The sequence below is a fragment of the Notolepis coatsorum genome (genome assembly GCF_963971535.1).
Source record: "Notolepis coatsorum genome assembly, chromosome: 17".
Taxonomy (NCBI): domain Eukaryota; kingdom Metazoa; phylum Chordata; class Actinopteri; order Aulopiformes; family Paralepididae; genus Notolepis; species Notolepis coatsorum.
This window is the reverse complement of record NC_140181.1, coordinates 104,500,134-104,513,864: the sequence shown is the minus strand read 5'-3', so window position 1 is coordinate 104,513,864 and position 13,731 is coordinate 104,500,134. Positions and strand designations below refer to the sequence as shown.

General features: G+C 42.1%; 1 protein-coding gene across 1 annotated transcript in view; it reads right to left on the bottom strand.

Moving 5' to 3' along the window:
- The window catches only part of wdr46 (WD repeat domain 46), a gene marked incomplete at its 5' end in the record, with an annotated part of 36,649 nt that overhangs the window by 15,357 nt on the left and 7,561 nt on the right, over nucleotides 1-13,731 (bottom strand). Inside the window, 4 exons of the mRNA XM_084332919.1 lie at nucleotides 1,447-1,551; nucleotides 7,572-7,633; nucleotides 8,760-8,847; nucleotides 11,232-11,338. Of these exons, the coding sequence (XP_084189045.1) occupies nucleotides 1,447-1,551; nucleotides 7,572-7,633; nucleotides 8,760-8,847; nucleotides 11,232-11,338 (362 nt within the window). The remainder of the gene's footprint in view (nucleotides 1-1,446; nucleotides 1,552-7,571; nucleotides 7,634-8,759; nucleotides 8,848-11,231; nucleotides 11,339-13,731) is intronic.

The following is a 13,731-nucleotide window of genomic DNA, read 5'->3' as shown; positions in this document are numbered from 1 at the left end:
TGCCTAAGGCTAAATTCATGATATACCATAGGTTGCCGGCTCTATTTGTCTATGGAGAAATTCCCCTTCTTTGCAGGGCTATAACTTTTTAAATTCTATTTAAATGCATTATATCCCCAAATGCATTATATTGATCAAATACAGTTTGATAGCAATCGGCGCGATATAAAAAAAATCCAACTGGACGGACTTCTGGAAGTTACTACACGTAATCTGATGTTGACCGGATGGCCGAGGGGGCGTTTATAATTCCGTGGGCAGCGTTATACCATTCATCTAATGTGGGTCAAATGTTCATCGGATCAGTTAGTATAGGAGACATTGAAAAATAACGCTGAATCTTACCGTATCTTCCTCGCGCCGTTGGGCGATGAGCGTGGAACAGACATTTTCCTATTATGGGATATAGAAATATCCGGTCCATTTCCAGGTTGTATAGTAATATATACGTCCAAATCATGTTGTTTTTTTTAGTTATTTGCAGCGATCGATGTTCACTGTGTGAAGACTGAGTCTCTCTAACACTAGCGAGTGCCCGGACCCCATATGGAGTGAGTCCTACCGGGTTAAAGGTAACATCCGTTTTTTCGATCTGCCGATCTGCCACCAGATGGCGGTCTTGAACCGCTAGAGCAGTGGTTCCCAAAGTCGGGGTCGCGAACCAAAGGTGGGCCGCGAGCAGCCACGGGTGGGCCGCGAGATGATTTAAAAAAAATAAAAATAAAATAAAAAAATCAATTTTTTTTATTTTTTTTTTTATTTTTATTTTTTTTGTCAGGCCACTGAACTTAGAAGCAGGCCAGGACAGTGTTTCTAGTTGTATTCTAAAATTCTATTATATTGTATTCTAAAATGTGACTATATGGTTTTATATTAACTTAATAAATAAACAAAAACTAAAAATCTACTTATTTCAACGAACATTTCAAACTAAATAACAGATTATGCACATAAAACGCTGAAAACAACCGAAGCAACAATAGTATTTTAATGAGGCTATTATTATTATCATTATTATTTTGCAACAAGTTAGCCCTCTCATAAATAGCACATATAAATGAATAACTAACTTGAACTAACTTAATATGATTGAAGTGATATTTGGCGCCTGGCAAAAAAAAAAAAAAAAGCCAGACGATGTGCATTGGGCCGCGGCTCTCTGACGCCTTATTTTCTGGGCCCCGGCCTGAAAAGTTTGGGAACCCCTGCGCTATAGGATTGAGAGGAGATCACACTTGTGTCTCAGGGCCCCCGGAAAGGAAATATGATTCCGATCACAGATTTTTGAAATATTGATATCAAAGACGAGTTACGGCGTCTTCGGCAACTTGAGCATGGCGGGGAAAGACGCCTAAAAGCGTCTTCCGGCAGTTCAAGTTTTTCTTTTCATATTCATATTTTTGCATTATTGGCTCATGTTACCCACCGTGCAGAAGGCCGACTTACTTTACATCATTGATCGTTTCCATGACATTGATCTCACACATCAGCTGTTTGGACTGCCAGTCAACACAGGCCACGTGGCCCCGCCTCCCGCCAAGCAGTAGGTGGCTGAAGACAAAAACAATACACAACATGTATATTACTGTATATTTTTTTATAAAAATAAATTCAGCATTGGTTTTGAATGTTCCTGTAAGATGGTAAATGGTAACAACATGAACTTTGACCATTGGTCAAAAGGGGGCACTATAATTAAAGGTCAAACTTTTGAACTTTATAAGATCAGAACTCTTACAACCCGAGTATGATTTACACAAAACGTGATACAGACATCCATATCTATGCGCTCTACAAATTTGCCTCAAGGACCCATAAAGTCTGCCATATTGGATTTTCCGCCATCTTGGATTTGATGTGAAACACATTTTTGACATGTCCTCCTAAACCGTAGGTCCGATTGCTACCAAATTAGCTGTGGATCCGGATGAAGCTTATTAAAGTTAGTATAGGGATTGTTGATATATTTTTTCGTTTTTCACAATATTAACCAATTAACTACAAAAAGGCATGACTAAGCACATAAATAGATGCAAGTCAACAACCCTTTGGCCAATCATCACCAATTTTGCCGGGTATGTCCAGATAACAACCAGAAATAGACATCTTGGATTTTATGTAAAACACATTTTTGACATCTCCTCCTAAACCGTAAGTCCAATTACTACCAAATTTGCTGCGGATCATTAACACTTTCAGTGCCAGCCATAACGTTGATTAATGTCCTTGAGTGCCATCATACACTTCAATGATAGCGTTAAAAACGCATAATCTATGTTTTAAATTATGGCTATGTGTCTAATCTGCCCGTCGCTTATCAATGACTTGTTTGCAGTCAACATTGTCTAAACGGATTTTTTTTTTTTTTATCGGTTCATGTTCTTTTTATAGCATTTCGAAAAGCTATCGTTTTCTCAGAAATTTCCAGAAAATAGAACGATTCCGTCATAAACTGCATTTATTGGAATATTCTCGAATACACTAGACACGTTGTCATTTGTCGGCCTATTTATGAATCGTTTTCAAATAAACGCTAGATTATCGATAGTATATGTGTACTTATGCACGCTATAGAAGCGAGCTGAGAAATCGATTATCTTATTTCCTCAACAGCACACACACATATACACACATACGGGACACGCCGTTATCTCAGTGAAGACAGCTCTGATTATCCTAAAACTGGTAACATAGACTCCTTACCTTAGATCAGATGTTCTCCAAAAAGATTATTCCAATTCCTGATCGCCATTCCAAATATCGATCGCGTTTATTGATTGATTATTGGCTGCTGTAAATATATATTGCAGGCTGCTTTCCATCTCGCGATCACTTCCCTCGTCATCAGATCCCTCGCCAGCATAGTGGAGCCAGTAGGCTCCCCCCACACAGATCCACGAGTGTAATCGAATGGCCTGCAGTTACACAGGGATAGACGATAGGGGGCGGTATTTTCCCATCGGAGCTCCTAGAGGGGCTGCTGTACCAACGGGAGACTCGGTTGATGAAATATGAATTCAGATCGCTAATAAAAAAATCAAACGACAATTCGCGTCGGTGGCACTCAACGGGGGGCATGAAATGACATAACACATCTGTGGCACTCAAAGTGTTAATGGATGAAGCTCATCAAATGTTGCATAAGGCTTGTTTATAGGTTTTGAACATCTCCTCCTAAACCGTAAGTCCGATTGCTACAGAATTATGTGGGGTGTCGTGAGAGTCGCCCAATGTTAAATATGTCATTAAACTCAGTAGAGTTGATTATAATGAGACCAGAGATATTACAAAACATAGAGGTTGTGATGAATGGAACAATATTATGACCATTCAAACAACAAGTTTATGTTTCTTAGTTTGTTGTTCATTTGTTTTCTGGTGTTTTTACACGTCTTCATCTGATGTGTTGTTTGTTTGTATGTGTCTGGCAAAAGGCACTGGCACCAGTGTTTAGGCTGCTTGCTCACTTTACCGTCACTACAGTGCTATTTGACAGGAGACTAAATGCAAACACGGGTTCTCAGTATTACAAAGCTAGGGGCCAGGGAGGCAAATTGTCAGAACTCTGAACAGCTGCATATGATACACTCACTACCCCGTAAAATATTTGCAGCCGGTAAAATCTTTTACAATGTCCCATGATACAATTTTTGTACGACACAGCCTTCTTAGGTACACCAAAGTAATGTCCCATGATACAACACGTTCTATTCATGCAGGGTGTGTAGTTAAACCAGTCCAACACAGGTTCTCAGAAAGCATGTAAGCCCTTTGCCAAGATTCTTTTGATAAACCTAGGCCAGGGACATTCTCATAATACCACATGAAGATGGCACCAAGTTCCATAATTATTCAGAAACTGCTACACTAGCTACATTCACCTGCAAAGAAATAATGCAACTTGTGTTCTTCCTTGTGAGGATTATTTGATTACCCTGCTATTATACATAGAACAGAACTATGCAGCATTTCAGTCATTCACACTCCAGCCAAGTTTCTTCTGAACACTGCCCTGGTCCAATGCCCCTGGAGGCGAACCCTGGTTAGTGGCATTATTCTGATTTCTCCAATCAATGGTACCTATTCAACCTACTAACCCCTACACTACAACAGGAAATAATCAAGGAACCATTTAGAATGTTTATACAAGGCCTATTGCCAGTATCAGGGTGTGAAGAGAATTCAGAACCGGTTAGGAAAGTATGGCGGTCATGCAAGCGGAACTAAATAAAAAGCTTCTTTTCATTCTTCTCCTACTGTGTCATCGTCATAATCCACTAGCCAATAACCAGTAAGACTAGAAACTATAGTTGTCAGTCCCACACAAGATGTGGTTAATTTGTGTGGTTTTAACACTTTGGATGCCAGCCACGACATAACACGTGTTATCAGCCCGCCCCCTGAATGCCCAGCACGACAATTAGCGTGAATTTTTTTTTATTAGCGATCTGAATTCATATTTCATCAACCGAGTCTACCGTTGGGAAACCAGCCACATCAGGAGCTCAGATGTGAAAAAAGCGCCCCCTATCGTCTCCAAGATGGTAATGCACCCTTTTGGAATAGACTCAATGAAAACGGATGAGAAAAGAAAAATCCGGAATCCACATATTACCTCTCAGGCTCTCACGCATGTAACCGGAGATGATCCCAGTCATTGTGGACCATCAGCACAGCGTGTAATATGTGTTTACAGTATGTGGCGTTGGATCAATAAAAGGATAGATTTTTGGAATGGCGATCAGGAATTGGAATAATCTTTTTGGATACCATCTGATCTCAGGTAAGGAATCTATTTTACCAGTCTTAGGATAATCAGACCTGTTTTCACGGAGATATAAGCAATCCGCTTCGACAATGTTGACTGGAAAATGAGTCATTGATAAGCGACGGGCAGATTAGACACATAGCCATAATTTAAAACATAGATTAGGCGATATTAACGCTAACATTTAAGTGGATGGTGGGCATTCAAGCACTAAATCGTGCGCCCCCTGCTGGGCACTGAAAGTGTTCATGTACAAATGCTAAAGGTGGGCGTGGCATAATACAAACGTTTTTTCCCCCCCAAACATTACAAAACTCACAGGACATGTTTCATAACACTGCTGAACCGTGTGTGAACTTATTTTGCAATCCTGATGATCAATATCGGCTTGAAACCCAGTAATCACCACTTGCGGCTATATTTCTTGATCTTATTCCTATTTTTTACTAACCGAATGTTCATTGTGAGCGATCTGTGGTGCTGAATTTCCCTCTGGATCAAATATAAATAAAGTACTGCTATTCCATCCTGCGACCATGTCTGTCTGTGTTCTTCTTGATTATGTATGTTTGCTGTGTTTTTTTTGGAGCTCCTATTTATCTGTTGTAACATGAATTGCCCAGTCTGGAACATACTAATAAACTTGACTTGACTATTCTATTCATATCGATGGCTGAAAACCTCCCATCTGTAACATTTCAGATTTTCTGATTTCTATCTGCAAGATATTTTCCAAAAGCCAAAACCAATGTATTGTATTGGGTATCCTTAAAAAATATCATTTGGAGAAAACTGACATTTTCAGATAGGAGGTTTTGCGTTTCAGCCATCAATATATAACAATACCTTCTTTTCGGATAGACTCCTGAAACATATATTTTTAACCCTAACTAACCTTACTGTCATGGACTTGTCCTAATACACTAACCTACACTGTAGCACTTTGATGAATATTGTTACTCAGTTGATAAGAGTTGTACCCTTCCTGCTGACTTGTTGTACAAAACTTGTAAGTCGCTTTGGATAAAAGCGTCAGCTAAATGACTAAATGTATCTCACACAAAGTATGAACACAATGACAGCAACACCATCAAAAGCATCCATGTCATCAGAATGGACCTATCTCAAGCTCCGCCCTCTTTTCTTGATCCTCGGAGGCAACAGTTGTGATGTCAAAGCTCAAGAAAAGAGGGCGGAGCTTGCGATAGGTTAACTCAAGGTATTCTCATGTCGTCAGGGCGGGATAATAATTCAATGTTCTTTTACACATCACCTAGTGATTAAATATGACGTTGTAATATAGTGGTACTTACGTAATTCTAAATGAAAGGTGCTATAGATAACATTCAGCCACTAGATGTCGCACTAGAGCAGCAGCGTGTCATAATATCCAATCAGGTGTGTTCCATGTGGGGAAATGGGAAGTAGGGAGGGGATACATGCAACATGTAAACAACATTCATTCATTCTGGGGGATCAATTCATTTACACATCCTGCGCCAATACCGTTGTACGATGTGTTTCAAGTTCATGCGAATTCTGCCAATCCACAGCGTACGACGTTATTGAGATCACATTTCATTTTTTCGCCATGTTATTCATAATTCCCTCACAGAGCCTGGTCTGATGCAGTGGGACTCGGCACAACTCTGCAACGCTTCAATACTGCCCCCTGGTGGATGATCTGCGAGTTGCCAAACCGGAAATGGTCGAGTCGACCTCGGTGCGTCTCCGAAATGCGTCCCGCAATCGCATATTGTTGCAGGACTCTAGCCACACACCGTGGATATGGATCGCTGCCATAACTCAATAATCGACATGATTTGGGCGTGTATTATTATTATACAAACCGGAAATGGATCGACTCGATCGCAGTCAAATAAGTGGGATCTTTTTGCTCCAGTCTCATCGCCCAACGGTAAGAGGACGCTGACGTTACTTTCAGCCTGTTTGTTTATTATTATCCATGCAAACTGCTCTGATCAATATATCACCCATACTACATAAAGCATTTAACGACGATCACGGAATTATAAACGACCCCCCCCCCCCCCCCTCCGTTCATCGGTGCATGATCAGTCATAACGTTTAGGATCATGTACAGTTGACATTTTTAATATAGCGTGGATCGGCAACAAACGGCATTTGATCATCTATATATGCGTTTATGCCTATATCTCACGTTCTAGGAATTACTGCAGAAAACGATAAAAACATATTTATATTGACGGTATTTTCGTATGAATGTATGAATGAAAAAGTAAAACGTTCCTACATCCTGAACGATAGATAATTGATGTTGAATGGGCCATAGTAATGTCAATTTAGCAATACAATTTAAAAAGTTATAGCCCTGCAAAGAAGGTGAACATCTCCATAGACTTACAGTGCTGGCAGAGAATGGTATAAGATGCTCAAATTGTGTGGCAGGGAATGTGTTAATCAAAATAATTTTCCGGGGAAAAAGCAATACTTTTATTCCACACCTTTCTAAAAGCACTGTGGATGTATTATTATTATTATTATTTCTATTATTATAATTATTTATATATAATATATATAAATGATTACTCTACATACAAATGTATCTATAGCACCTTTAATGATAAGCGAATATGAACTCTTTAGATGTGGTGGTCTTTTGACTTCAAACACCCGTTTGCCTGTCAAAGTGGCGTGCAGTGACAGTGTGTGTGTGTGTGCATTGTTACATTACGAACAACAGGACAGCACACGCGATGCACAAACACCTAATCGCTCTTTTTCCCAAACATCTACGAACACAGATGAGAGTGACACTGACCGACCAGTCTTGCTGTAATCCAATCGATACGGGCCAAACTGAGACAGGTCAAGGTTGAAATACTGAGGAGGAGAGCGGGAGAGACAGGAGGTCAGACACAACATTCGAAGGACCAGCACTTCCAGGTCAAAAATGCCTCCGACCACGAGGTCCACTTATTTGTTTATTTAACCCTTTCACTACTACACTACCAAATTGTGGTAGTGAAAGGTTAACCTTATTTTTTTTTTATCTAATTTTTCTCCCATTTTCTATTTTTCTCCCATCCCAATTTCGTATTTGTCCAATTCTACCCTCCCCTGTCTCGAACGCTGTTAGGCCATGCCTCCCACAGGCCGGCTGCAATGTGGACGAAGCCTTGCATCACGTGTCCCCTCCGGTACTCGAGGAGGCAGCCGTCGCATCTTTTCACCTGCACAGCGCGATCTCTCAGCGGCGAGGGTCTGCGTGGGAGGGACACGCCGGCCCCGTTGCTTCCTGATTCTGCTGCGCAGGCGCACCAACGGACCTGTAGGAGTCGCTGTCCACAACGTCCAATCCCCACCCACCAGCTTCCCACCCCTAACACTGCCAATTGTGTTAGTATGAACGACCAGCCAAGCTGGTAGCAATGCAGAGAGCTGGGCTCGAACCCAGCATCTCCTGCATTAGTGGCAAGCGCCTTGCCCACTGCGCCACTTAGCCGCAAAGGTTAACCTTCTGTAGTGTGGTAGTGAAAGGGTTAAAGGATCCCCATTAGCTTATGCCGTAGCATTTTGCTAATCTTCCTGGGATCCACACACAATCAACATTACAAGAAATAATACATTAATACAGTAAATAAATAATAATATATTTAACAACCAAATTAAATAAATAAAATTAACAGGATTTTTTTATTAACAAAATATAAAAACAAATCCAGTTTAACCCAATGAGTCATTGTCATCCTATGAACCAAAAGCAAACATCTCTATAAGCGTCCAATCAACCCAACTAAACAAACTGTTATCAAACACTTAATATGTGCATTTTCAGTCTTCAGTCTTTTTTAACAATATTAAAAAAAAAATCTCTGCGGATATCCAAGAGGCAAATGATTCCAACTGACACTGGCTCTATAAAAGCACTGTTCTTTTCCGGAAGTTAGTTCTTGGTTTGGCTCGCGATAATAATATCACCATTTCTGACAATGCCTTATTGCCTGACCTTTGCCCCGGATGTAATGTCCACAGCGTCTGCGATGTCTTTCTGGGAGATGGTGCACGTGTCCTCGTCCTCGTCTCCCTCCAGGAATCTGAGGGAAGAGGAAGTGGTGTTAAAAACCTGGTGATAAGGTGCATTAGTTCACCGGCGGCCATCTTGCTATATAGTTAACTACTGCTTTAAGGGGGAACTCCAACATTTTGGGAAATTAGCTTATTTAACATCTTCCCTGGAGTTAGACAAGAAGATGCATACCTTTTTTGTCTCTGTGCGTGCATTTTAGCTTTGGGAATAGACGCTCCGTTAGCATAGCTTAGCTTCATCACTGGAAGTGAGGCAGGACAGTAGCCTTACAGTGCCTTACAGTGTATTGCAAGGTCTGACATTGACCAAATTTGATATGCATGACCTTGGTGAGCTCTAGGTCAACTCCTGAAAAGGGGGTCAATGTCAGACCTTGCAATCAAAAGTTAGGGGGCGCACTGAAATTATGGCAAGGGTTATTAGCCCCCTAACTTTTGATTGCAAAGTCTGACATTGACCCCCTTTTCAGGAGTTGACCTAGAGCCCACCAAGGTCATGCATATCAAGTTTGGTCAATGTCAGACCTTGCAATACACTGTAAGGCACTGTAAGGCTACTGTCCTGCCTCACTTCCAGTGATGAAGCTAAGCTATGCTAACGGAGCATCTATTCCCAAAGCTAAAATGCACGCACAGAGACAAAAAAGGCATGTATCTTCTTGTCTAACTCCAGGGAAGATGTTAAATAAGCTAATTTCCCAAAATGTTGGAGTTCCCCTTTAAGGTGAGTGATCTGCACTAACAAAAATACTCTTAACTCACTGAGATCTTGACGGATTTACAAATGGTTTGGCTTATTACAAACGTTATTAATGTGGTTGATTCTTGCTTGGAAGAATGTTTATATAAAAAAAAATCTTTTCATATGAAAGTCCATTATAAGTATGATAACTGCATCTATTTTTTTTTATTATCTTTCCCCCCCTTCTTTTTCCGTTTTTCTCCCCTCCCAATGTTAGTCGTTATGCCAATTCCCAATCCCCTTCCTGGTCGTTGCGCACTCTACCCCCTACTGTCTGGGAGGGCGGAGACTATCATCACATGCTTCCTCCGACACATGTGTACCCAGCCCACCGCTTCTTTTCTTTTTTTTAAACTTCATTTTTTAGCGTTTATCGCTTTTCTGGTCAAGCATGACCGACAGATGCAGGGTGAAACGGGAGGGAGAACAGGGGAAGACATTCGGCAAATGACGGCGGGTCCGGGAATCGAACTCGGAGTCAACCAGATCCGTGACGCAGCACGGTATTCCCCGACGCTTTCGGGGTCGAGGTACATGGTGAGCTACTGGAGCTCCCCCCCACCGCTTCTTTTCACCTGGCAGCGCGGACTCTCACTGGGGGAGTGTAACGTGTGGAAGGGTCACACTACCTCCCTCCAGATCCTTCCCTCGCTGTGCAGGCGCCCCGACCGAACTGTAGGAGTCGCTGTTTACAACGACCCGGACCCACCCACCGGCTTCCCTCCCGCTGACTGCCAATCGAGCCAGTATGACGGCCGGCCAAGCCGGAGGCAACGCTGACAGCCTGATTCGACACCAGTGTCTCTTGCGTTGGTGACGAACGCTTAGTCCGCTGAGCCACCCAGCCGCCTGATAACTGCATCTCTGACGTTTTTAACAAACCAGACGGTTTGAATTGAGCAAGCTATGGTTATTTCAATAGTGTATGCACGACATTCACGTAGACTGCCTCTCTCAGGCTTCATTTCCTCCACACAGTAGACTGCCTCTCTCAGGCTTAATTTCCTCCACACAGTAGACTGCCTCTCTCAGGCTTAATTTCCTCCACACAGTAGACTGCCTCTCTCAGGCTTCATTTCCTCCACACAGTAGACTGCCTCTCTCAGGCTTCATTTCCTCCACACAGTAGACTGCCTCTCTCAGGCTTCATTTCCTCCACACAGTAGACTGCCTCTCTCAGGCTTCATTTCCTCCACACAGTAGACTGCCTCTCTCAGGCTTCATTTCCTCCACACAGTAGACTGCCTCTCTCAGGCTTCATTTCCTCCACACAGTAGACTCACTGCCTCTCTCAGGCTTCATGTCCTCCACACAGTAGACTGCCTCTCTCAGGCTTCATGTCCTCCACACAGTAGACTGCCTCTCTCAGGCTTCATTTCCCCCACACAGTAGACTGCCTCTCTCAGGCTTCATTTCCCCCACACAGTAGACTGCCTCTCTCAGGCTTCATTTCCTCCACACAGTAAACTGCCTCTCTCAGGCTTCATTTCCCCCACACAGCTGTCCCAACAAGCACCCAGCTTTATCAGGTACATCGGAGGAGTAGCAGTATATAGAGTATACGGTGAGTTGTCGCCCCATCTCATGTGTCTTGCGATTGGAGGATGAGGCGAAAAGAGGGCATAGAGTTTGATGATAGGTCCATTTTACCCTGCATCTTCGGGGAGGAGGAGGTCCAATCGCGCCGCTTGTTTCGTTGCCTGCTCGGAGACGTCCTCCGATTGGGCCATGACCTTTCGGACCTTGCGCTGTTTAGGCTGCGGAACGTGAAGAATGGAAGATTTTTATTTTTATTACGGATCCCCATTAGCTGGTGCCATAGCAACCAGCTAGTCTTCCTGGGTTCGACACAAAAAAAATAAACATACAAAAACAAATATTGCAAAACAAAATTATTAAAAGTCAGTACTCAACACACAATGCATAAAAATTTAACAATTAAGATGGCTAAAATTACATGCAAGCACAGTAAACAATTTTTTTTCAGTGCCCACCACGTGATAAGACGTTTTATCAGCCCAATGCCTGAATGCCCACCACGACAATTAGCGTTTAATTTTTTTATTAGCGATCTGAATTCATATTTCATCAACCGAGTCTCCCGTTGGTATGCAGCCCCTGTAGGAGCTCAGATGTGAAAAAAACGCCACCTATCGTCTCCCAGATGGTAATGCACCCTTTTGGAATGGACTCAATGAAAATAGATGAGAAAAGAAAAATCCGGAATCCACATTTTACTTCTCAGGCATGTAACCCGAGCCGATCGGATTCATTGTGGAGCCTCAGAACAGCGTGGAATACATATGTACAGTATGTAGCGTTGGTAGGGATGGGTACCGAATTCGGTACTTTTGAGGCACCGAACCGAAACACGTCGGTACTACCGAGTATCGAATCAAGTGAGAAACCAAAAAAAAAAAAAAAAAAAAAAACTTTTTTTTTTTTTTTTTTACTTTTTTTTTTTCCATGTCAACGTTCACACGCACAATATATGCTTACCTAGGATTTGATTTGATTCAACAACAAAGCAGTCGGAGCAATGACAAGCCGAAAACTGTCGAAATTGTAGTTATTTGAAGTTTGGATTTTTTTTTTACGACTGAAATTAAATTTCTTGATACTAAAGTACCGAAAAAAGGTACCGTTGGGTACCGGTATCGATTCACAGGTACCAGTACCGGTACCGGTTCAAATGTGAAAGGTACCCATCCCTAAGCGTTGGATCAATAAAAGCGATCGATTTTTGGAATGGCGATCAGGAATTGGAATGATCTTTTTGGAGAACATCTGATCTGAGGTAAGGAATCTATTTTACAAGTCTTGGGATAATCAGAGTTGTATTCGCTGAGATCTCAGCGTTCGCCCTATGTGTGATGGGTCTGTATGTGCACTATCGCTTTGAGGAAATCAGAGAATCGATTTTTCAGATCGCCTATATAGCGTGCATACGTACACATATACTATCGATAATCTAGCATTTATTTGAAAACGATTCATAAATAGGCAGAAAAATTACCAGAAAAGGGCGATTATCATGGAATATTTATATTTTCCTTGAAAACAAGGGCTTTTCAAAATGCTATAAAACGAAAATGAACCGATAAAAAAACAATCCGCTTCGACAATGTTGACTGGAAAACGAGTCATTGATAAGCGACGGGCAGATTAGACACATAGCCATAATTTAAAACATAGATTAGGCGTTATTAATGCTAACATTGAAGTGGATGGTGGGCATTCAAGCGGTAAATCAAGATTAAGCTTGGGCTCTGAAAGTGTTAAAAGTGAATCTACTGGTGGCTGGGTGGCGCAGCGGACTAAGCGCTCGTCACCAACACGAGAGACACTGGTATCGAATCGGGCTGTCAGCGTTGCCTCCGGCTTGGCCGGCCGTCATACTGGCTCGATTGGCAGAGTCAGCGGGAGGGAAGCCGGTGGGTGGGTCCGGGTCGTTGTAAACAGCGACTCCTACAGTTTGGTCGGGGAGCCTGCACAGCGAGGGAAGGATCTGGAGGGAGGTAGTGTGACCTTCCACACGTTACACTCTCCCAGTGAGAGTCCGCGCTGCAAGGTGAAAAGAAGTGGTGGGCTGGGTACACATGTGTCGGAGGAAGCATGTGATAGTCTCCGCCCTCCCAGACTGACGGTAGGGGGTAGAGTGCGCAAGGACCAGGAAGGGGATTATGAATTGGCATAACGAGAAGGAGAAAAACGAAAAAAGGGGGGAAAAGATCATTTAAAATGTATAATAAAATAAAATAAACGTGAATCTACTGTAAATGCAGCAGAGGTTTTGAGGCAGGTTATTCCAAAGAGTTAATGCTCTAAAAATAAAAGATATCCTTAAAGCGTTGGTTTTTGGAACTGGCAAATCAAGCTGCCCACTACTGGAACCTTAGTGTAATGCTCATGCACAGTATTACTAAAAAGAAAGAAATAAAGAAAATACAGTAAAGGTATTTTAAGTGCATATGGAAAATAAATAGAATGCATAGTTCTATCAACAGGCTAAGTGGCAGTCCTGACAAATGTACCAAAGAGAGAGAGAGGCTAAGCACTAGTGGTAGGGAGCACCACAGGCCCCACGATACCATGTTATCACAATAATAGTTACCCTTTTTTTTATCCACTTTTTCTCTTTATTTTTCTC